General features: G+C 37.8%; 2 protein-coding genes across 3 annotated transcripts; both read left to right on the forward strand.

Annotated features, from left to right (window-relative positions):
* Nucleotides 1-1,988: 1,988 nt before the first annotated feature.
* dyrk1ab (dual-specificity tyrosine-(Y)-phosphorylation regulated kinase 1A, b) lies at nt 1,989-15,653 on the forward strand. 2 transcript variants are annotated; one of them, XM_079886944.1, is made up of 11 exons: nt 1,989-2,715; nt 7,939-8,135; nt 8,320-8,412; nt 9,404-9,592; nt 9,822-9,969; nt 10,070-10,356; nt 10,466-10,612; nt 11,240-11,380; nt 11,477-11,780; nt 11,889-12,013; nt 12,109-15,653. In XM_079886944.1, exons 2-11 carry the CDS (start codon nt 8,016-8,018, stop codon nt 12,700-12,702), a joined length of 2,148 nt encoding a protein of 715 aa, XP_079743070.1. In that variant the 5' UTR covers nt 1,989-2,715; nt 7,939-8,015; the 3' UTR covers nt 12,703-15,653. The 2 variants fall into 2 exon arrangements, with proteins under 2 accessions (XP_079743070.1, XP_079743071.1); XM_079886945.1 differs by lacking the exon at nt 1,989-2,715 and adding an exon at nt 3,290-3,389.
* A 1,932-nt stretch (nt 15,654-17,585) lies between these two features.
* On the forward strand, nt 17,586-23,308 carry thap12b (THAP domain containing 12b). Its single transcript, XM_079886946.1, has 5 exons — nt 17,586-17,823; nt 18,492-18,612; nt 18,713-18,820; nt 19,100-19,136; nt 20,379-23,308. The coding sequence occupies exons 1-5, from the start codon at nt 17,735-17,737 to the stop codon at nt 22,268-22,270; spliced, it is 2,247 nt and encodes a 748-aa protein (XP_079743072.1). The 5' UTR covers nt 17,586-17,734; the 3' UTR covers nt 22,271-23,308.
* Nucleotides 23,309-24,210: the final 902 nt, after the last annotated feature.

Genomic DNA, 24,210 nt, shown 5'->3' on the forward strand with positions numbered 1-24,210 from the left:
CATTTTTAGGAAAGTGTTAGTTTATTCTTTGCTGTTTTGTTGACCGTCCTTCCACAATGTATGCTCACTGTTCAAAAGTTTGGGGTCTGAAAGGGCTCCTTTTTTTGTTTTTTCAAAAATACAGTAAAGCTAATATTGTGAAATATTACAATTTAAATGAACTTTTCTTTCAATATAAACTGCAAAAAAAGAAACTTCCCTCAGGATACTGTATTTTAAAGATAATTGAGTAGAATCCAAATAAGATTTTTATTGGAAAGTGTTTAAACAATGTTTTCATGATTGTTCAATGAACGATAAACAATTATTGCACATGCATGTAGAACAGATGTAGACAATTAAGTTCACAGTTATAACTTTGAGGACACTAAAGAGATCTTTATGATCCTGAAAAACACCAGGAGAATGACATGGTCCCTGATCACCTGTGTGAACATGCCATAGTCCTGCTGCAGGGAGGCATGAAGACTGCAGATGCGACCAGAGCAATAAACTGCAATGTCCGTAAAGTAAAACACTTACCTAACACAGCCTACCCCTGACCCCACCCCTAAACCTACCCGTAACTGGGGTTTAGACAAATCGTAAAAAAAAAAAAAATTCTTAGAAATGTGGGAACATAGGGCCGTGGGAACATAGGGCTGACCCCGCACCGTCATTTGTTCTTTATGTTCATACAAATATGTACACGTTAAGAAATTTGTGTCACACATTAGTGTCACATGATCCTTCAGAAACCATTCTAATAGAAACATTTGACGTTTGACTAGTTATATCAGAATCTCAGTATTTGTTGCATTAGGTGATGACTGCTCAGTTGTATCACATTACAACAACATTCCCATAAACACCACCTAATGTAACTGGGTCATGTTAGCCTCATAGCATAATTGCCTAAGTCATATTTCAATGTCTTTGGAAAACAAGAAGAAACAAAAAATGACCTAGGCAATTATGCTATGAGGCTAACGAATGGACGTTGCAAATCATGTCCAAAAAATTCCATATTTCTTTAGTAAAATGAAATGACAGACCAAAATTATCATTGATGGAGATGTATTTGATTACTTTTAAAATTAGGCAATAGAAAATATAGAATAAAACAATAATATACATTACAAAAACAAATAGAAAAGTTTAACTATTTTGTGGTTGAAGAGGTAATTGTTGGGGAACCCTGCTCCATGGACTTTGGACTTTGTCTTTGTCTCATAAGGTAAATTGGAGAATGGTGTAGCAGCCTATAATGTATTCAAATGGTTAGCACCTGTTAAGTCTCCCCCAATAGTTTTTATTTCTCAGTGCAGCTGTTGCTGTCCATGGTGCTGTAATAGGCAAAATATTGATATATTGCAACTGCGATAAGATGTGCAGGTTTGATAAGAACAAACTCACCATTAACATTACATGCATCATTTTTTTTTTCTCAGGACAATCAAATGGCTGTAAAAATAACAAGTCTGACAAGTGATAAGCACAAAATGAATCACACAGACCCGAGAGACACTGCTAAGTAAGATGTGCATAAAGTTTTAATAAAAAATAAACTTTCAACATCATAGCTTGACAAAACACAATGAGAATCAGGATAAACGTGCAATGTCCTCTGATGTTTTAGAATGTTACTGATCATATGCTTTGTATCAATTGTTATATATTTATATATTAATTTTTTTACTTATTACACATAGTATTTTTTACCTAAAATAAACAGATGTTTAAAGCTGCATCATTATTGTGTAAACATAACATTTTGCATAATGTAGGCTAGTTGATTCTGAACAAACTCTGTGTAAGCTGTCAATAAAGCGCAAAATAAAAAAGCAGCCCCATGTGGCATAAAATTGTTCAGCGTTTTGAAAAATTATTTTCTGTGTAAAGGTTTTATGACCGTTTTACTTGATTGACACATTGCGTGCAGCAACCTTTACTGTCTGCTTCCCCTTACGAATCGTCATTTGAACATCCGGGTACTGGGTTGCTTGATTGACAGTTGCCATAGCAACATCCCAGGCTGTCGCCATTTTGTCAGTTGCTTTTTTAATCTTTCAAATGTTTTCGCTTCCCGCCGGAATAATGCAGTCACGCGCTCGTAACAGTGGCGATTTTGGAAAGGCTTCGCCAACCGCGTCGGACTGAAAACGACACCGGGACAAAGAATCGGAATGTCAGGAATATATTTAGTGGGCTAGTCGTCCGTGTCTCGGGTCCGCCGGGCCGGTCCGCTGCGCAGGTTTGGAACGCGCGCCATTTTGTGAAAACTGACAGAAAAGCTTAACGTTTTTTTTGTTCACCTTTTTTATGCAGCTGTTTCTATAATATCTGCACGTCGTTGTTTTTAGTGATTAAGTTTGCTTTTGAAAACAATAACTTTGCGCCTCCACCTCTCCAGAAGCGAATAATCTTGAATGTGCGTTTCCGACGCTAGCTGGTTAGCTGCGTTCGTTAAAGTCACTGAGAAAGAGCGCTAACTAGCCGCTAGCCTTCACTTCACCACCTATAAACCATGATAAATACACACATGAAGACTGACACAGGCAAAACTGAACTGGAAAGACGCTGTTTTATCTGCCAATTAAAATAAAAAGCATTTAGCCCCGTCTGGCTCAGTAACGTTACATTAGGGGTGTCTCATCGGAAGCAGCGTAGAGAAGCTGGATCAGTCGCTTCACTTTACTGGATCTGGGACTTTAAATGAAGATCACACCATCAAAGGTGAGTCTTTGACATGTGTAGATGTCTTATAGAAACATAGGGGGTGTGTAGGTTTGTTTACAAATCGCTTGTTTGGTAAGTTAGAAGCTACAGGCTAGTTTGATTTGGCCTAGATGGCTAGCCGATTAAGAACGTCCCTTACGTTGGTTAGCGATCTTTTTTGATACACCAAATAGCTTATCCGATCATCTCTGCCTGATTTTACACTCCCCAAGCCTCAGTCGTGAGCTTTTGTACTGTTTTTAGGAAAGTCTGCTAGTCGTTTAACGGGTGATGTTAACCCCCGTGTAGCTCCGCTAGGTCAGACTGCAGGGGCAAATGTGGTTTGCTCAGCCTAACGATTTTGTATACCAGCAGAAAATTGGCCAGCTGGTCATTGCAAAAGTGTATCATCACATCAGTCTGATGGGAGTGTTTGACTGGTAACTGTGTTGGTGGTGGTGATGGTGATGATGATGATGATGAAGCCCCATGACTAGCGTGTTGTCAGTTAGCCATCAGGCTGGTTTCCTGTCGGGGGAGGGGGGCTGACATTAGCCTGCGATGTGATGCTTAACCATAGTTATCCAGCAAACATTGCTCAGTCATGTAGTACGGGTTTAGACTTTTGCGTGACGATGGAGACGTTAAACGAGTCCGATCGACCCCGATGAATGGCTAAGCCAGCTAGACAGGTAAGGTCCGCTTTACCTGTCACTGTCAATCAGTTGAACTCTGCTTAGTTTTCTAGGCTAGCTGAGTATTCAAGGGTTTATATCAAGTTAATGTGGAGGAATTGATGGCACGTTACTCAGATTTGCATTTGTCAGTCTAGGTAACGTTAAAGCTTTCAGAAGGATGCTTTCGCCTTTGCTTGATGAACAATGATCTCTGACCAGGTAAATACAAGGCAGGCTGTAAGATTTGCCCTCACTGTCACCTGAAGGTTCAGCTTTAGCACTGTTATACTTGTAGCCCTGATAAAAGTACAGTTGGTTCAGATATGAATGTAATATATACACACAGAGATGTCCCTTAAATAAGGTCATGGTTGGATGCGCCTGTTTCCCTGAGGTAAACTTTATTCTGAAAGTTCATAGGTAGATCTATGTCAGATGCCATCTTTTTTGTCCATCACTTCCTCCCACAAATGTGATTGACAGTGGCTTCAGTATAACAGAGGCTTTTGTGCTTATTTTTAGGGATGCACAGATGTATTTATTTTTTATAGCCAATACCAATTTTAACAAACTAGTAGCCGATTTTAAATACCATTATTTGTTAGTTGTTCTCTTATATGAACTTTTGTCATTAAAATAGATTAGTGTTCTCATCATGTTTTAAATTAGCAAAGTTCAAAAACGTATGCATTAAGGTATACAAGATAGTTTTATTGCTGCATCATCAAATAATTTCTATTGAACATGGATCCATTTAACATTCAACAGGCCAACATAAATACAACACAACAAAGATACATGTGAAATAAACAGTGCTTTTCAGGTAGGTCTAGCAGTAGTTTTCAGGCACAGAAATAAAGTAATCAAAGTAAAATAGCATTGCATATTAAATATTAAAATATACTGTGGTACACAAGCATATCATTTATCCACTGTTTATGTTCATGTTAAACCTAACGTCTATGTTTACAAGGATACTCGCCAAGACTGCACTTTTTTTTGAATTAGAAAAAGCGAAAGAGAACTCAATTTAGGCTAGTATTTGTATGCTGTCTGAGATGCGACTTTGTGGCTTTTTAAAAATAAAACTTCTCACACAGTGAGCAGAATTGAATTCTCTTTCTCTTCTTGCACTTGAATATTTAAATTCGCAAGACTTCAAAACGTGTAAAGGATAAACTTTACTGAAGATGCAGCACTAGACTGATCAGGACAGTGTCCGTTCCGTCAACTGTCCCGAGCGTCGTTCACGCTGGCACCGATCAGTCCTTATTTTCAAGCCCTGCTGTATTTTGTACAGATTTCATTTTGTTTTGGGAAGTAGGCTATTTAATTATTTTACCTATAATCCAAAACATTGGATTATGCAACAGACATGATACAACTCAGTACCTTCACACAATTAATAAATAAACAATTAGTTTGTTATATCAGCTTTTTTCATGCTATAGTTGATATGCCAATGGTTTTAAATTGATCAGAAATTGGCTGATAAATATCAGCAGCCGGTAAATCGGTGCATCTCTGCTTATTTCAATCACACTATAAGATTATGTGTGAATTTTGAATTTAGGGCCTACATGCACAAAAGGACCAGGATCCATACTGTCGCTCATTTGTTTTCTTCTTATACTCCATAGACATTCCCATATCCCTTTCCCCACCATTTTATTTGAATTGTTTTTGAGTTGTATTGGTGCTGAAATCCAGCTAATCTGCTGGAGTGTCATTTGAGAGCTTCTGTTTTGATTAGCTGTTTAGAAATTTATTTAGAGCATTTAGATTAATTATATCTTACTTTAACTTTTAATGGGAGAATTGGAAGAAAGTTTTTACTTTTTGAACGCCTTCAGGTATCCTTGGTTAAATTAGGCAAAGTTTAGTTAGGCTAGAAGTTTTGAAAATCTAGGCTTACTGGTAAAAATAGGAATTTAATGTTGCCCAAGTTTAAAAAACAAAGTACACATGCATGTGCACTACATGCCCAGTATTGATTTGAGTAATATTTTCTTTAATATGTTTTGTCCTTTTATTGAGATGTTTTTTTTTTTTTGTATCCAAGTTTATTTGCAGCCCTTATATCCATGCAGTACTCTTTAGGAAACGATTAAATGTGTTGGATAAGTTAGTTAACACTTATTGCAATGAAAGAAAATATTTTAAAATTATTAAAGATTAAATAAAATAATAAATGATAAATAATGCATTTTATGTTAGTAGTTTGATTTTTTTTTTTTTTGAAGCAGAAACTATTGTGCAATTATGCACCTCTTACTCTATTCATCCCTGTGGTATTTGTAAATTTCAGTATTCATAGGCCTATCTAATGGTTAAAGTTGACTATTGCATGGCTAGATTAAGTCACTTTAACATTTATTAGTTTGAAGTGGAATAAATAGGCTAGTAAGTAAGCAAAAACCAACTGCTTTTTCTCTTTGTTGCTTAGTCATAACTTGAGGTGAAGTTTGTCTTTGTTTGCTGCACTTTTTTTTTTTTCATGTGCTCCATGCCAAATATTAAGAGGAATAATGTTTTTGAAAATTTAGCACATATGTTTGCAATTTGAGAAGGAAGGTGTCAGTGGCTATCATGAACGCCATTAAAGTACAGGGAGCTGGCCTGCTATTAAACTAAGTAAGGGCCAGTTATGTTGATACAGAGCTTTATTATTGATCGGAAAATGTTTTATTTAAAGCCATAACTGTTCTAGGTTCTTTTTGCATGTGCATTCAGCATTTGTTCAATTCAGTTTGGCATTGTTGAGCGATGGTAATTTAGTGATCACATTTCCCCACTGTACAATAGTCAAAGGAATTTGCTGTATGTTTACCCGGGCATGTCATAGGATAAAATGACTTAAAAACGATGAATTAAATGAGTTTTGGATTAGATGTCAAAAGCTCATGCAAATGATTTTATTATTCATTTATTTATTACAAATCACATCACAAGTTTGTTGTTAAAAAGCAAATAAAACTTAATTAGTCCTACTTAATTTTATTTATTTATTGTTTTACTTGATTCCATCCCTTAAAACAGGATAATCACAGATCAGTAAACAGTAAAGTTGAGTGACATGCAGAATAGTGAAATGCACTGCTGAGGGTCATGTTGAATGTTTAGCCTATTTTTGCAAAGGCTTGTTGACGTTTTGTATGCTACCAACTTTACAATTATAATACAGGCCTGGACATTCTCACAAAAATTGTTGCATTTATTCTTTGAATTATAAAGGCAGCTTATAAATCCCACAGAAACAGCACTAGATATACATTTAGAGGGACTTACATAGTGCAAAATCTAATGTTGTTTCTGTTTGTATGACATACATCAGTTTTCTCTTATTGAATTGCATACAGTCCTTGATACCATGAATCATCAAGCCTATATTGAGAAATGTGCCATAGCAGGACAGCTATATATAATTGAAATACAGTCAAATGTAATGCAGATGCTTCTTTTATAAAAGAAGCATCTGCATTACATTTTACTGTATTTTTAATTATAGAATCAATTTTAAATATTTATATTAGCAAATGTAAAATGTGCTGTGAAATATGTATTATTATTTCATAGGCTTTTGGCTTGAAAACCTTTTGAAATGGTTGTGTTTTAGGCTGTAGAAGTGTTTCCATCCTCTGATATTTTGTGGATCACATGAATTCTTTGCCCTGCCTTAGTTAGGTCAGCTGAATCATTCTCTGCTCCTACACCATGAGTGGGGTCTGAGCTGCTATTTTGCTGTCAGGCTCCAATGTGGTGGATGCTTCATCTAAGTGTGCCAAAGTTCAATTTTATTTCTTCTTTATTTCTTGTTTTCTTATTGGAAAATGGGAGCAGCTCTGCCCTGGCAACAAAAGTAGGCTATTTGCATACTCTTCTGTGATTGGCTTGAACATTGATGGGCTTGCCAAATCACACTGTATCTTCTTGGTGATAGGCTATGCTAATTAGGTGCTGTTGCTGGGATTCTGAATAGTGGTGGGATTCTGTGTGGCTGTGGTGCATTGTGTTGCCTGGCAAGAGATGCTGATATATGAGCAAGCTCCTTATAATTATCACAATTTACAGCTAAAAGAGGACTGATTTCTGACCACATTTTTTTGCTCTTGACATGAAAATTGCACTGTACTCTTTTTTTCTATTTTTATTTAGAAATTGAGAAGAGAACTGTTGTATTTTTCTTTTCTTTACAGCTATATTAATCGATTCTATGTATTTTTGCTCTGTTTTTCTTTTCTTTAATTGCTAGTGCCTTCATTTTTCTGGCATTTGCACTTAATAGAGTATATTTTGCTATATTCTGATAAATAACATTACATAAATACACACATTTTTGTACATAAATATAATTTGCATTCTATCCTGTTTTGTGTTAGTTCTAGTGCTATAAGCCTGTGCTTCACTTTGGTTACATAAAAATCTCAGGGATGGGTTTGCTCTCCTAAAACAGAGAAAAAAGGATACTCTTATTAACCTGAAAGAGGTTTGCAATTCAAAGGATCACAGGGAGAGAGGAGAATTTTGTTCTAACACACACTAATTTAGCTTAAATTTCCTCCAGGGGGAGAGACCTCAGCATGCAAACCCTCGTCTGTCCGGCTTGCACCCTCTCTTTCTTTCCATGCTGCTGGTCTTCAGATGGCTGCTCCCATGCCTCATTCGCACCAGCAGTACAGTGACTGTCACCAGCAGAGTACAGACCAGTCTGTCGCTGTACTGCCATACAGTGATCAGACACAAGCACTCACTGCCAGCCAGGTACTGAATAAACATGGATGGAATATGCTCAATTATTGCACTTTGTAAAATTAATTCTTACTGTTACATTTCACCTTGTTTATGGATTATTTTTCCTTGTTGGCAAAAGTAGTTGGATTTGTTGAGAAATAATAAATATCACAGATTAAATCTTTGTGTTGCCGCTTTTTTTTATTTATTGCAGAGGCACATGCCCCAGTGCTTTCGTGACCCCACTTTAGCTCCTTTGAGGAAGCTCTCCATAGACCTGATCAAAACCTACAAACACATCAATGAGGTGAAGTTTCTTAATTTTAATCCTATTTCTGTGTTTTGCCAGATTACTGTCCTTGTAGTAGTTAAGCACCAAATAAAGATGAAAAGTAGTAATAAAGAACACAATTAGAATACTATATGTTAGGGCTGCACAATTAATTTAATTTCTAATCACGATTACGGATGCCACGATTACGTGATCGTTCAAAGCCGTGATTACAGAAAAAAACGTCCACTTACATTATTCTGCGTGCTTAAGAGGTGTTTAGAGCATGTTACTTTGTGAGAGGCGAATTACAACTACTTAAGAGTACCCAACACAATAGGTAGTACCAGTGACATGCGAAACGCCAGCACCTGCCATTTTTAAAAAGCCATGTACACAGCCTAAATATTTATTCCACAAACTAACTCTATGAACATGAAAAACAGTGATTGATGCGATCACTTCAGAGTTCCTACTGGCAGTGCGAATACAACCAGGAAAACGGCCTTAGCGGAACATTAGTTCTTGGCGAACCACCCTGGTGGCTACTGGCTAGTTCCTATAACTACGTTTCTAGGTCTACACCGGTGCGAAAGCGCATATTAAACCATGCATATTATTTTTACTTAAATATAATTAAAGAAGAAACCAAACCAATATATAGTTGACATTTGAGACTTAATGCTATAGAAAAGCAATAAAAGTTTTTCAGGAAGAGCTTGTTTTTAAATCATTTTAAATAAAAATATGGCATGCAGTTGCTTCAAACATTGGTATAAAGCTTTTCAAAACATCATTCTGTGTAAATTGTGATAATCGTAATTAATAGGCCTAATCGCAATTACAATTTCAAGGGAATAATCAACCATTATGATTTTTGTCATAATCGTGCAGCCCTACTATATGTGAAGGTATCTATGAAAAGTCTTTTAGGAAGTTCTCAGACTAAATAATAAAGTTATGAGCACAACTATGCTTACGTATTTGAGACTGATGCTGTGAAACTTGCTTTCACTCCTTTGTATAGGTGTATTATGCAAAAAAGAAACGACGGCATCAACAGGGTCAAGGTGAGGACTCCAGCCACAAGAAAGAAAGAAAAGTCTTTAATGATGGCTATGATGATGAGAACTACGACTACGTTGTCAAGAATGGGGAAAAATGGATGGACCGCTATGAAATTGACTCTTTAATTGGAAAAGGGTCATTTGGACAGGTATGATGTTTTTGAGTCTCTTCAGATTTATTTTGTCAAGGAAAATAATAGTAAGAATTATCAACTTTTGCCATGATGAAACATGCTAAATTATTGTTTTGGACTTTGAAAGCAAAATCCATATGTAATCAAGTTTTCAGAGTAGTTTAGATATTTTATTTAGATATTATATTTTATGAATGAAACTTAAAATGATTGTCTTATGAAATTAATTGACACATGATTTTAGGTTGTAAAAGCTTATGACCGAGCTGAGCAAGAGTGGGTAGCAATTAAGATCATCAAGAACAAGAAGGCCTTTCTGAATCAAGCTCAAATTGAAGTGCGGCTTCTCGAGCTAATGAACAAACATGACACGGAGATGAAATACTATATAGGTAAGTTGTAACTGTTCAATTCTTTGATTTATTTTCAAAGTCTTTACACACGGTGCATTACTTCAATTCAAAATCTAATGTTGTTGTGTTTTTTTCTCAGTACACTTGAAACGGCATTTCATGTTCCGGAATCATCTTTGCTTAGTATTTGAAATGTTGTCATACAACCTGTATGACTTGTTACGAAATACGAACTTCAGAGGTGTCTCTTTGAATCTGACACGGAAGTTTGCCCAGCAATTGTGTACAGCACTTCTGTTTCTTGCTACACCTGAGCTCAGCATCATCCACTGTGACCTAAAGCCAGAGAACATCCTGCTATGTAACCCCAAGAGAAGTGCCATCAAAATAGTGGACTTTGGGAGCTCCTGCCAACTGGGACAAAGGGTATTGTGAACCACCTTGTTTAATGCTTGTATGGAGAATATTAAAAATGACTGTGTGGTGATTGTCACAGTATGCTTAATTTAATTTTGTATTCCTCCTCCCACATCAGATATATCAGTACATCCAGAGTCGTTTCTACCGCTCCCCTGAAGTGTTATTAGGAATGCCATATGACCTGGCCATTGATATGTGGTCTCTGGGATGTATTCTGGTGGAAATGCATACAGGAGAACCTCTCTTTAGTGGAGCAAATGAGGTAAGGAGCTATATGAAATTGTATTGATTATTAATGATGATGATTATTTTTACTAATGTACTTCCATAACATTCCATTGATTCTCAATCTTTTAGACTCAAGTCATTTTAAAAGTAATTTTTTACTCAATTTCTACCTGATAAAATATTTTAGAGCTTGGCATATCTTGAAAAATGTATGTTAATAAAATATAGGCTTAAAAATGCCTGAGGTGTTATAAGATTTGATTAATTTGCATGACTTTACCAGAATCACACTTTTATAATTCTTCAAATTATGCTCATTTGTAATTCGCTTTGGATAAAAACGTCTGCTAAGTGATTAAATGTAAATGTTCAAAGACAAAAAAGAGGCTAATTAAAATAGGAAATATCTTTATTTTTTTAGTTGTTTAGGCTTATTTAAAGCTTGTTTTGTCTTCATTTGAAATTATTTTAAGTTATCTTTAGGCCCCGTTAGAGGTTTGCTATGCTCCCTCAGTTGAGATCCACTTACTTCTTGTTTAATGTGTTACAGAATACGGGAGTCACGCCATAGTTGATTGTGGATGATTCTACCTAATTAAAATTGACTGTTATAGTAACAAATAGTCTGACAAAACTTATTTTTAAAATGAAACCCCAATAGGTGGACCAAATGAACAAAATTGTTGAAGTACTTGGGATCCCACCCAATCACATTATGGACCTAGCACCAAAAGCCAGGAAGTTTTTTGAGAAGTTGTCAGATGGCACATGGAGTATTAAGAAGACCAAAGATGGAAAAAGGGTATGTGTTACTGATATTTTTAAGTGGAATCACTATCATGTGAAGTTTTATTATTGTTGTAAGTTCTGTAATGTGTCTCTGCTTTTCTGTGAGCAGTACAAACCTCCGGCATCTCGAAAGCTCCATGCCATCTTGGGAGTGGAATGTGGTGGACCAGGCGGTCGTCGGGCGGGAGAATCCGGCCACGCAGTAGCTGACTACTTGAAGTTCAAGGACCTCATTCTCAGAATGCTAGACTATGACCCCAAGACGCGAATTCAGCCCTACTATGCCCTCCAGCACAGTTTCTTCAAGAAGACGACAGATGAAGGAACAAATACAAGCAGTAGTGTGTCAACAAGTCCTGCACTTGAGCAGTCGCAGTCATCAGGGACCACTTCTAGTACATCCTCAAGCTCAGGTTCTACTATGTTTTAATCTGTTTTGGATTCTGTCTAAACTCTTTGTCACTGATTTGATAGTGGTGTTTCTGGGTAAAGCTTAACACAGTTCCTTTGCTTTGCCTTAGGAGGATCGTCTGGAACAAGCACCAGTGGCAGAGCAAGATCCGATCCAACTCACCACCATCGGCACAGCAGCGGGCATTTCGGCACAGCCATGCCAGCCATAGACTGTGACAACCTTTGCCCTCAGGTGAGCCCCCTTGGCTTATCTTGTCAAGTAGTTAAAGGAATTCAAAGTTTGGCCTTCAAGATTGATTTTTTTCCTGATTTGCCTTGTTTGTGCAGGCGAGACAGCCTTATCATCCACCAGTAGTATGGCCTGGAATCGTAGGACCAGAACCTGTCACTGTAGAGACTCATCCAGTCCAGGAAACCACTTTTCATGTGCCTCCCCAGCATCCCAAGGCATTGCACCCCCATCACCATCATCACCACCACCACGGACAAGTCATAGCAACGCGACCACGGCCGCGACTCTACAACTCGCCCACTAACAGCGCCTCCACCCAGGATTCCATGGAGGTGGTGCACGGTCATCTGTCCATGACATCCCTGTCTTCCTCTGCATCCTCTTCCTCCACATCTTCCTCTTCCACAGGAAACCAAGGCAACCAGGCTTACCAGCTTCGCCACCTTCCTGCCAACACCCTGGACTTTAGCCAAAACGGAAGTTTGAGTATGAGTATGGGTTTGGGTGCCTTCTCAAATCCTCGCCAAGAGACTGGTATGGCTGGACATCCCACGTACCCTGTTGCCACGAACACAGGAACTGGTCACTTTATAGCAGAGGGACACCTGGGCATGAGACAAGGCATTGATAGGGAAGATTCTCCAATGACTGGAGTCTGTGTTCAGCAGAGCTCGATGGCCAGCTCGTGACTTTAGCTGAAATGGGTTTGTTTTTCTGTGTGAATTTTGTTTATTTTGTTTAGTTTTTTTTTTTCTTCCTTTTTTTATGGTGGTGTTTCATTTTCTCCTGTTTTTCAAAAGGTGCATAGAGAATAAAAGCTGCTCACTTCTGAGGGGAGATATCACTGAACCGCTACAAATTGAAGAGTATTTAAAAAAAAAGTATATATGTATTTCCATCCTTTTACGTTGTCGATTTCTAGATAAGTTAGTAATACTGCAAATAACCATAGTGAAACTGAGACATCCATCTGCCGATTCACTCACCTGCATAAAGTACTTATTTACCATCTGTTACATTGGAAACTAGGAGATTTATTTTAATTTGTTCAATACAGTGAGCATTTCAGATCTGTGAGCTGTCGTACAGCTTTTTATATGTAAAGCAATGCAAAACATTTGTTTAGTTCAAACAAGTGAAACATTGGACATTATAATTTGGCTGGTCGTTCTTTTATTTACCCTTTAAGTGAAACTTCTCTAAAGAGCTGTGTGTTTAAACCTGTAGCGTGTCAAGGAAGCAGTACTTGCAGTGATATTTCGTGTTGTCGGTATCGTGTAACTCTTCGAGAGGGGGCACAAAGCTGCGGAGCTCCGGTGGCGAGCGCTGGCCTAGCGGCGGGGAGGAGCTGTTGTTAGGGCCCGAGACAGGCAGGTGCAGTACTCTTCAGGCCTGGAGTCCTCCAGACCGGGCGGCTTCGACTACGTACATCAACTGAGGAGTGACGGGGGGTGGGGTGGGGGGACAGATCCGGATCCAGATGGATCTGGGGCTGCTGTTGAGAACCCTTTGGCCTTATGACTTTTGGACCTTGACTGAAAAGGAGCTGGACTTGATCATTAAATAGAGATGATGGCTGTCCTCTATTTTTAACATTTAAAGAGTCCTTAATTGGTTAGGGAAGGTGAACGAGAGTGGTTATTCAGAGGCCTTTATTTAGCCAAGATTTCTCATTTAAGGGACTCCAAATTGCAGGGTCTTGTTCAAACGTCCCTTACATGACTTCCTAAAATTGCTGAAGTGGGATTTCACATGGAAGGTATTCATTCCCATTAATTGTCTTTTATTACTTTTTCATTTCTTAATTCCCGTCAAGCATGTGGTTCCCATTGAAAAACATCTGCGTAAATTTGCCTCTTTGTGTTGAACACAGAAGACATGTAATGAGATTTATGTGACTGCCTTTTTTCTCCTCTTGAATTATGCTGTGAATTTTACACAAATTAGTTTTTCTTCTTTATTAGTGTCTTCTTTCTTTCTTTCTTTCTTTTGATATACCAAAGCAGTTGTTTTTTATAGCACTAGGTGTCTGTAAGAAATAATGTAGCAGTTCACCACTTCAGCCCAAGGTTCATCAACGTCCATTTTAGTCTGTATTCTCTCTCAAACTGGAACTTTTGCTGAACCACTTTGTTTTAATGTTAACAAAATACTGAAATTCTATGGATAAACCTCCCCGATTTTCATTCTTTCTTTTCTTTTTCTGTCAAGGGGAGGGAAAGGACTCTGACGGTTACTCTGCAGGCTACAGAGTAGCTGAGAGATCACAAATTATTCTGAGGAGAGAAAAGTGTTTTGTTTTGTATTTACCTGGTCTATCAGTCAGTGATGCTGCCTTTTATACCTAATTTGATGAACATGCTAATTTCTACCTTTTTAAATCTAAGTGGCTACTTAAATTTATTTATTCAGGCAGTCTACTGTAGCTACTGTGACCTCTGAGTCTGAGTTGAATTTGTTATCAAGTGATTGGTTTGATGCTTGCCTCAGATGTACAATTCAAAGGGAAACTAGGTGACGCGCTGCCACACTGACACTGGGCACATGCATGTTGTTCTGAAGAGGATAAATGTTTATAGGCACTTCAGTCATGTTAAGGATAGCTATGCTCACTCTGATTCTTATATTAGAGGTTGTGAGCCCCCCAAGACCCCCACCTAGCTTCTCACTTGCTCTCATTTCTTCAAAGAAACCTTGTTTGCTACTTCTCTCAATCTTGCAGTTCTTTACAGACAGTTGGACAATATCCTGCCAGAAAGTGTGTGCAGATTTTCCTTTCGCGAAGACATCACTTTCAGCCAGAGTCATGTTTGGTATATTTGCAAATCTCGCAACGGCTAATGGTAATCGGAAAGAAGGTTTACCTGAATGTTAGCTGGATTTAAAAGTGTTTTTTATATATAAAAACATTTGAATGATGCAGTTTGATGACGTTGACAAAAACATTCCAAAAATCAAAATCTAAAAATTACAGAAACTTTTAAAGAGTGCACCTGTTTCAGCTGTTACTAAATGAGATCTGATTTAGCGCAGTTTTCATGAAATGCAGCCCCTTTTTAATAGTTGAAATAGAATTTATGTATATATTTATATTTTTTTAAATAAAGGAAGTATAGAACTCACTACATTGCTCCTGCTGGTATGTCAATTACATTGCCATGTTTTTGCTTACCTATTTAGTTTTTTTTTTTTTTTTAACCCTTCTTGTCTTACTCGGTCATTGGACCAAAATCGCTTTTAGTCAGAGGCATTTGACAGGACAACATTAAAGGTAGGGCTTATAACTTGTACCGAAAGAATCTTTCCACAGGGTATGACGCATGTATGTCCACACTTTTCTAATGCTCATGGTTTTGCTAGGTCTGTTTCTTCCCTTTCTCTTAAATGCATTAAATGTCACTGTTTCACAAGATCATGGATTTTAATTCAACATTCTTCTGCCTTTTGATTTTTTTTTTTTTTCCAGATTTTCTTGACCCTTTTCATGCAACATGCACTATATAATTGAACAGCATGGGGAAAAAGGATAAGTGTCCACAGATTGTAAGATCTAGTCAAGACTTTGCTGTGTATATGAAAATGCCCTTTGTATTATATTCAAACAGTCTTATGTATGATATATAAAAAATAACTTAATTGACGCGCTCTTGGCTTTTTTCTTTATCACCCTGCTTGTTGCTTCAACACTACATACGTCTAATATAGAGGACTGCCTAAACGAGTATTTCTGACGAGAACTATTTACATGCGTGTTAAAATAGTTGCTGTAGATTATCGAATAACAAATAAATAAACAGTGCATTTAAATATGGTATATATCCCATTGTTTATGGAGCGGTATTTTCTCTATTGACTGCGCGGCTCGTTGGTCTAGGGGTATGATTCTCGCTTCGGGTGCGAGAGGTCCCGGGTTCAAATCCCGGACGAGCCCAAAATTTTCTATCAAGCATAAACTTACTTCGAAGTCACAGCGTTCAATATAAATGTCCCGTGTTGAATTCTGGATACAATACGCAGGGTTTCATTACGAAAAACATTCAATATTTAATATGCAAGCAATGAGCAGTGTTGCTATTCTGTAGTTCAAATCTATTGCAGAAATCCAATTTTGTAATCTGTTCAACGCGGTAAATTGTGATTTTATGATAATATATTTTAGCGTCTCTACGCGTGACATATTAGGTGTTTGAATAGCCTATTTGGCGTTAAGATTATTAGTGAAGAGAATCCGGAATCGGTTCTTTTGAACAACTCGTTTCAAAGAATCGGTTCAGATTCAGCGATTCTTTACGCCATAACGTAGTTACGAAATCTCATGATCCATATTTAAAGAGCCATTTGACAGCTCATTCAAAACAGAAATGAGATATTCTAACGATACGGCATGCATTGTAGTTTTAGAGACCACTGATTAATTTTAGTAGCCTAGCTACCTCTAATTCAATATATGAATTAATAATAAATAATGTGTAATCATTGTAGTTATATCAACATTGTTCTCGATGACAAATTCATAACTAATATTTTATGTTGGGGGGTGCTTGACGTTCAGCTCCCTCTCTCTGGACTTTAGAGGTGGAGCTTAAATCCCTAAACCTTATTAGGTTAAGATCCACCCATTAGGTCCACAGAGGTGGAGCTGGACGTCATTTGGCTCTGCAGTGAGCAACGCCACAACGTTGGGAATTTTATTGGGAATAAAAATGCCCGGTCTTTGCTGCCATCTACAGGATTCACGACTTTAATGAGAGAATCATTACAGGTGCCATTCAACTGAATGATTTCGACTCTCTGATGAACTCCGGAAAAACTAAGCGAGTTGGGTTTTTGAACATCGTTCACTGATGACTTTGTGCATTTACATCAGTGAAAGCTAAGGCTGATTTTCAAAAGGGAAAATTGCTTACAGACTCTCAACAATTGAGCTATGGAGACTGAAAAACGATTATTTCAAATCCAAGTATTTATTTGTTTGGATACGAGGCGTCGTAAAATCTGCATTATGATGAAGACTATTCAGTAAAGTGTACTGATTTAGCTGTGCTTGAAACCATAATAAGCAAATTAACTAAATTGACAATTTTTAGTTTAATACACTGTTAACATTTTAGAAAGACTAAAATGAGAAGAATTAAACTTAGAATTCGTATCGTTGTGTTAAAAAAAAGACGACAGAATTGGGTACAAAATGTATTTATATTATTATTATGATTATTGTTGTTAATTATTGGATTTTATAACATTTTGAGGTAAAATGTAAACAGTAAAAAAAAAAAAAAAAAAAAAAAAACGCGTTTATTTAATCCACAATCTCCATACCGGCGGACTCTCGTCACGGATCGCATATACACAGGAATAGATTGTGGATTAAAAATATGAAAATGCACGCATAGCATTGGCCTGCTATTTCGAATCAACAAATGAGTAATTTAAGAGCCGTTTACTCGAGAATCGTTTGGAACGATTCAGACCAGTTTTGTGAACCGGTTCAAAAGATTCACTGAAACGATCTGAATCTAAATTGATTCGTTCCTTTCAGTATGGCTGATGCATTGTGGGATTGAAACGAATTGCATTGTGGGCTGGCACACCAACAATACTGGTGCTCTATACTTCCGCGCCTTTTTCATTTCTGTAATGTTGAAATTATTATTAATGACAGCATAACTAATATATTGCCTAGAAGGCTGTAGGAAGTTTTAATCAGACATTCAATGCACAATGCCAAATTTTTGTGCCGCTCCCAACTGTACCAGGAAAAGCACCCAGTCCGATTTAGCTTTCTTTAGGTTTCCAAGGGATCCGGAGAGGTATGACTTTTTTTAAAAAGCTTCATAACACTATCACTGCCGTGTTGTGTTTAAATGCAGTTAATTTATTCTGACGACTTATATGAAACTAATTATTCCTTGGAAAGGTAAGCCAAAGTTGCACCTGCAAGTTACTTATGTTTTCTCAGTGCAGTTAGTGCATGTTGACATAATATGACACTTATCAGTGCGACTAACGAGGCTTCTGCTATTTACACGTGTGTTTGCGTCGATGTGATGTAATTTGCTGAAATATTTGGTGAATAACTGGTCAATTCATGTGCTTCTGAATTGAATTTCTGTTCTTTACTCTTCATATTGCATGTATATAGATAGATGAGATCCTCCTATATATTTGTTGTGAAACTAATATTTACTAAAGAATATATTGAATATGTTTGTATTATTATATTAGTAATACTATAGTGTTTTCTTGCAGGTGTTTCCCTCTCCCAACTTAAAGAAAACATAACCTGTCACAATGCAAAAACACATTGTTAATCATATCCAGTGTTTTAATTAGAGAGGGCCAAAAAACATATGCCATAGTTTTCATCAACAACATCAACAAAACATATCCATGTAAATGTCAAACTAAAATGTGTTGCAAGAAATGAATAATTGTTGATTTCATAAATCTGAACATGCTTCGTTGTGTATTTGCGCAGATGTAGGTTGTGGGTGGAGAACTGTCGGCGTGCAGATCTGGAGGAGAAAACGCCTGATCAGCTGAACAAGCACTACCGACTGTGTGCAAAGCACTTTGAACCGGCCATGATATGCAAAACTGTAATTTAAAATAGCAATGAGTTATCTGAATGTTTTATCATATTATCTAAATAGTTCAAATTCTAAGATGTTCTTTTTCTCTGTTGAATGTGTTTTTCAGAGCCCTTACAGGACAGTACTAAGGGACACTGCTATTCCCACGATTTTTGATTTAACCAGCCACCTCGGCAATCCTCACAGCAGACATCGCAAACGCATCAAAGTTCTGGTAGAATACTTTTTTTTTTTTTTCAAGTTTTCTTCATATTCACATTCTACCATTGTGTATTCTTTTGAATCTTCTTCATTCCTCCTTTTGATTCTAAACTACATAATAATAACAGATTTTCTACAGTAAAGTATCATATTTCACATTATTAGTGGTAAGTCAGTAAATGTTACATTATCAGCTCAATAGTTATTCTATGTTTCTTATACAAGTGTACTTAAGTAATTGAATAGTTAACATTTAATATAAAATGACACTTTTCATTCCTTTTTTCCTCAGACAGATGAAGAGGTTCGGAAAATCAAAGAAAGACGATGTAAGTAAGACATAATTGATTATTACTTGGCTCTCTGGAGTATTTGATTCTGATTGGTAAATTGCAACATTCAGCGGTCAGATATTTTTCATATTTACTGTCATCAATGGCAACGCTGATATCACTCTGCTCATTTAGGTTACTGAAACCTTCGCTACTTTCATGTCTCTCATATCACTCCGCCGACTCGCTCGCTCTTGTTCATATAAACGCAACTGCCGCCATCTTGATCTCAGTTGAAGTGAAAGTGTTTGTGTGTAGTGAAATATTGTTACAGTGTTTTTCTTCTTGCTAGGCCAATTACTTTGTAGGTTGTAAGATAATATACAAGACAAATTTCTACATATGTTTGTTTGGATCAACGATTACCCAATTTATTTTGTAATATTGACCGTTTGACTGTACGTTAACCCTTACTTTACTGATTAATAGCCGCTTTCCGACCAAGTAGTTACAGGAACTTAGTTATAGGAACTGTTCACTTCTAAAGAGTTCTATGAACTACTCTCCCCCAAACTCGGTTTTGCTGTTTGCGTTCGCACTGGCCAAGTGGCCATAGGAACTGGTAGGAGGGGTAAGGGAGTGACGCAAGCACGGTGACTTTTATTTTGACGGCGCGACGGACCTTTATTTTGGCGGCGCTGAGAACGCCAGAGCGAACAATGCTCGCATTCTCTGTGTTTATTAGTTAGCGATCTGTCTAACAGTACTGTTTAATATGTTATTAGATAGAACTGTTATAGAAAGTAGACAGTATATGAAAAAAAGTTTATTAGCCTATGCCGTGTGGTTGATGTCCAGTGTTGCTAGCTGGGCAGATAAACATAATCATGTTTGGCTTGGTCCCCTCAAAGTTGCGTTGGATTTTCTCTTCAACATAAAGGTTTAGATGCCCATCTATCACTGTTTTCCATGTTTGTATAGTTAGTTTCTGGAGTAAATATATAATCTGTGTGTTTACATTCTAGCTGTTTTAAAAATGGCAGGTGCTGGTGTTTTGCGTGCGTTCGGTCATCAGCGTACACTAACGTCACGAGTAGTTCCTATAGTGCTGGTTTAGACCCTACTCTGAAGTAGGACCTAAATTAGTTCCTCCAAATGGAGTTCCTAGAACTAAAATCGTTCCTAGTTCCTGCGGTGCGAACACGCCGACATCCGGGTACTTTAGCCAATAGTTCTAGGAACTGTGAAAAGGTTCCTCCGGTCGGAAAGCGGCTAATGTTTGTGACTTTATCTCTTTAGTGGAGTCTTCAATCGAACAACTGCTCTCGAAAAAAGACTGTGATGCTCAAGATGACAGCGAGACCACTGACGACGTCCCTCAACTGACGCCCGAACAAAAAGACCTGAGAGAGTTCTTAAGATCTTCGTTTGAAGTCATGGTTTTGATAGGAAGGCAAAACTTTCCATTCAGTTGCAATGCAGGAGAAGATGAGATTAGCTCTAAGGAGGAGGAACGGCTCTTCACGACAGGTACCTTTCAAGCACTAATTGAGAACCGGATCAATGCGGGCGATGAGTTTCTTGGAAGGAGGTTCGAGGCAGCGGCTGTTAATGAGGACTATTGCCCGGCTGTTCAGCAGAAGCAGCTGCTGGAGGTCTGCGAGAGATGCGTCCGTGAAGAGATCCTTCAACAAGTCCGAGAATGTCGCTTCTTTTCGATCGTCACGGGGGAGTTAGTGGACTTCCCAGAGGGAGAACACCTGCCTGTATTCCTGCGCTTTGTAGACCAAGCCAACACTCTTCGAGAAGAATTCATAGAGTTCCTCTCATTTGAAGGAGAGGAGGTTGCTGTTGCTGAGAGATTGGAGACTCAGTTGACGAAAGGATGGGGCCTGAGTATGGAACACTGCAGAGGACAAGCGCATGCGGGATCTGGTATACTTGGGACCAAGATGAAGGTCATCGCTGCCCAGCTCAAGGAGAAATATCCCATGGCGGTGATCACGCCCACTTCCACCTGTGCACTTAATGTTCATCTTGCTAATGGCATGCCGATGACCGGAGTGCAAGTCGTGATGTCAGTTCTGAAAAAGACGAATGCGTTTTTTAAAACATCTCCGTTGCTGCAGACCGAACTCGATAACGCTCTATCCATTCTGTGTCAGGGAGACACGGAAAAAGAGAACCTTCTCAAAGAGGGCTCGCGTTCAACCTGGACCGATCTTCATAACGTGTTCGAGATGGCCGTCGATTTGATGGAGCCGCTTCTGCTGTGCATGGACAGCATACATGACAATGAGGATCTGAAGTGGAACGACCAAATCACCAATGATGCTTACGCTATTTCAGAGGCCTTGGCGGACTTTGAGTTCATCGTGACTTTGGTTATTTTGAAGAACGCCCTGTCTTTCACGAGGGCTTTTGGTAAGAACTTACAAGGAGAGACCATTGATGTGTTTTTCGCCGCCAACAGCCTAACAGCAGTACTGCATTCGTTGCACGAGGTGTCGGACAATCTGGAAGTATACCACGAATTCTGGTTTGAAGAGGCTGTCAGTTTGGCGACTGCAATGGAGATCCCTGTCAAAGTCCCGAGGTTGTTTCTTCGGAAGCAACAGGCGGTAAAGACCATGGAAATCCAGGCGGAGTCGTTCTTTAAAGAGTATCTTACGCTGCCGGTTATGGAGTACATCACGCAGGAGGTCAAGGACATCTTCTCTGAGAATCATCTCAAGGCGCTCAAGTGCTTGTCTCTTGTCCCCGCGGTCATGGGCCAAATGAGGTTCAATACTTCCGAGGAGACGCATGCGGACATGTACAGGGGCGATCTACCCCATCCAGACACATTGCCGGCTGAACTGCATTGTTGGAGGATAAAATGGAAACACAGAGGCAAGGAAGTAAGCTTGCCATGCACCATTCACGAAACCCTTCAGCACTCCGATGTGAAGTTCTTCCCAAATGTTAATGCGTTTTTGAAAATATTAGCCACGTTGCCGGTGCTGAAGCTTGATGGGAGTCACGGTGAAACTGCCCAAAGACGCTTACAGGCTTACCTCACAGACACTGCGGTAAACCAAAGGTGTAAGAATCTGGCTGGGCTAAACATCAATTACCATATAAAGACAGACCTGGAAGAAATGGTTCAGTGTTATATAAAAAGTTACCCAGAAGAAAGTGAGAGTGATTAACCGGTAAAACATATAGACTCTCCCAAGTATCAACTGCAAAAAGCTGGAAATGTGATGTTGTTTTGCATAACATTTTGTAAGTTCCCTTTGCTTTTCGTCATGATGCCAATTGTTTATTTTCATGTCTTTTCCCCCCTGGAGAAATATAGAGGTATTTTTACATTTGTGAGGACCGTCAAAAAGATTCACCTTGTGAGTATCTACATCAAGATGTGGTCTTGCTTTGTTTTGTTTGCTTGACTGACTAGTGTGAAGCTGGACTGGTAAAAGACAAAACTGACATACATTGAAAATCAACTATTAAAGACAAGTTTGTGTTTGTATAAACTGGTCCAAAGGGTAAATAAAATAAAAACACTTTCGATGCTGTCTTCTACAATGATGTAAATTATTTGTACTGCCACAGTCATACATTATTGCAGTTACTGTATATATTTACTTGGCAACACTTTACAGTAAGGTCCCATTAGTTAACGTTAGCAAAACATTTGTTACTTTTGTTAGCGTTACTTAATAAAAATACATTTGTTTATTGTTAGTTCGTGTTAGATCAAGTTCATTAAATAAAATGAACAGGTACATTTGATTTTAATAACGTATAGGTACATTTTTAAATTAAAATGAACTAAGATTAATAAATGCATTAGTGTTTTTCATTGTTAGTTCATGTTAACTAATGCTGTTAATCACTTACAAGAAAATATGTGACTACATTTCTGCCATTAATAGCATAACATCAGCATAGCCTGTTGACATTATGCCTACTTAAATCATGTTTGTCTTTCATAATATTTAGTAAATATTAAGTAAACCTTATAAAACCTATTTGCAATGCAAATTCCAAATGCATAACATAAATTGAAAAGTAATGTTTAAGCATAATATTGCATGAATAACATCTGTTGCTCTTTGTATTTATAGTTGATTCAACTTTGGTCCTCAAGAGAGCAGCACTTGTATAAAATCATGCCAGTTGGAACTACTTGGGTGTCTGTAGATAGGTGATACAATTAGAATAAAAAAAACTTATACATGAGGGCTTTCAAAAAAAAAAAAAAAAAATCAATAACCAAGAAGCTGCTGCCGATTTATTACAAATCTCAAATAGACTGCATTTCTAGCGCACAGGGAGATTCAAGTGGATTTGTATCCATGTGCATGTAAATTTAAAACATGAAAAACAGCAAAAAGTACACTGTTGTATTGTCATACTGTCTTATCATCCAACTGCGGATTAGAAGGAAAAGGCAAAAGGGCAGAGGATACCGAACAGCAGTGTGCATGCTATATCACTTTGAAAGGCTTGAATTAAGGTTTCTGATATCAGGGTTTTCCTCACTTGTCACTTTAAGTCTACTTCTGGAATATCTGAAATAATATTGTAATTGAGGTAAGGTGTTATAATTTCCAATTTGGCCATTCAATCAATGTTTAGCTGGATGTAAAAGCTGCATTGAGCTCACCATGCGAGAGTGCCCCACCCCATGGGCTACAATACACACATGCACAACACATACTGCTATCATTGCATGGACCACTAGATGGTATGTTATACACATGCACGAATGAAACAAAGGAAACTGGATGTAGCTTCATTAATGCTGGGTGGGTCCAATATTAACCCCCAAATTACAAAAACACATGCACTCAGTTGTAAGTGCTGGAATTTTCACAGAGTATCTTCTAAATTGCATTTAAATCAAATTGGTAAACGTATACACCAACCACCATTAACTTCTAAATTACCCTAAACTAAGAGAGCATATCGTATTTGGATTGACCAATAAAACTGGAGCTTTTAAAAAGTTAAAGAGAAAGCATGTTTTATTCATAGTCATAATTGTAACTGACAAAATTTGCTTAATTGATCAATTGTACCTAATAGAAAGCTGCAAACAATACAATAGCAATTTTATATTTATATAATCATTAATTAATCA

Source organism: Squalius cephalus (assembly GCF_949319135.1).
Source record: "Squalius cephalus genome assembly, chromosome: 11".
NCBI classification, from domain to species: Eukaryota; Metazoa; Chordata; class Actinopteri; order Cypriniformes; family Leuciscidae; genus Squalius; species Squalius cephalus.

Coding starts and splice junctions, on each gene's coding strand:
- thap12b (XM_079886946.1), top strand. CDS start 17,735: ATGCCAAATTTTTGTGCCGCTCCCAACTGTACCAGGAAAAGCACCCAG. Junction 17,824..18,491: donor TTTCCAAGGGATCCGGAGAG/GTATGACTTTTT, acceptor GTATTTGCGCAG/ATGTAGGTTGTGGGTGGAGA. Junction 18,613..18,712: donor CGGCCATGATATGCAAAACT/GTAATTTAAAAT, acceptor TGTGTTTTTCAG/AGCCCTTACAGGACAGTACT.
- dyrk1ab (XM_079886944.1), top strand. CDS start 8,016: ATGGCTGCTCCCATGCCTCATTCGCACCAGCAGTACAGTGACTGTCAC. Junction 9,970..10,069: donor GGAGATGAAATACTATATAG/GTAAGTTGTAAC, acceptor TTTTTTTCTCAG/TACACTTGAAACGGCATTTC. Junction 10,357..10,465: donor CCTGCCAACTGGGACAAAGG/GTATTGTGAACC, acceptor CTCCCACATCAG/ATATATCAGTACATCCAGAG.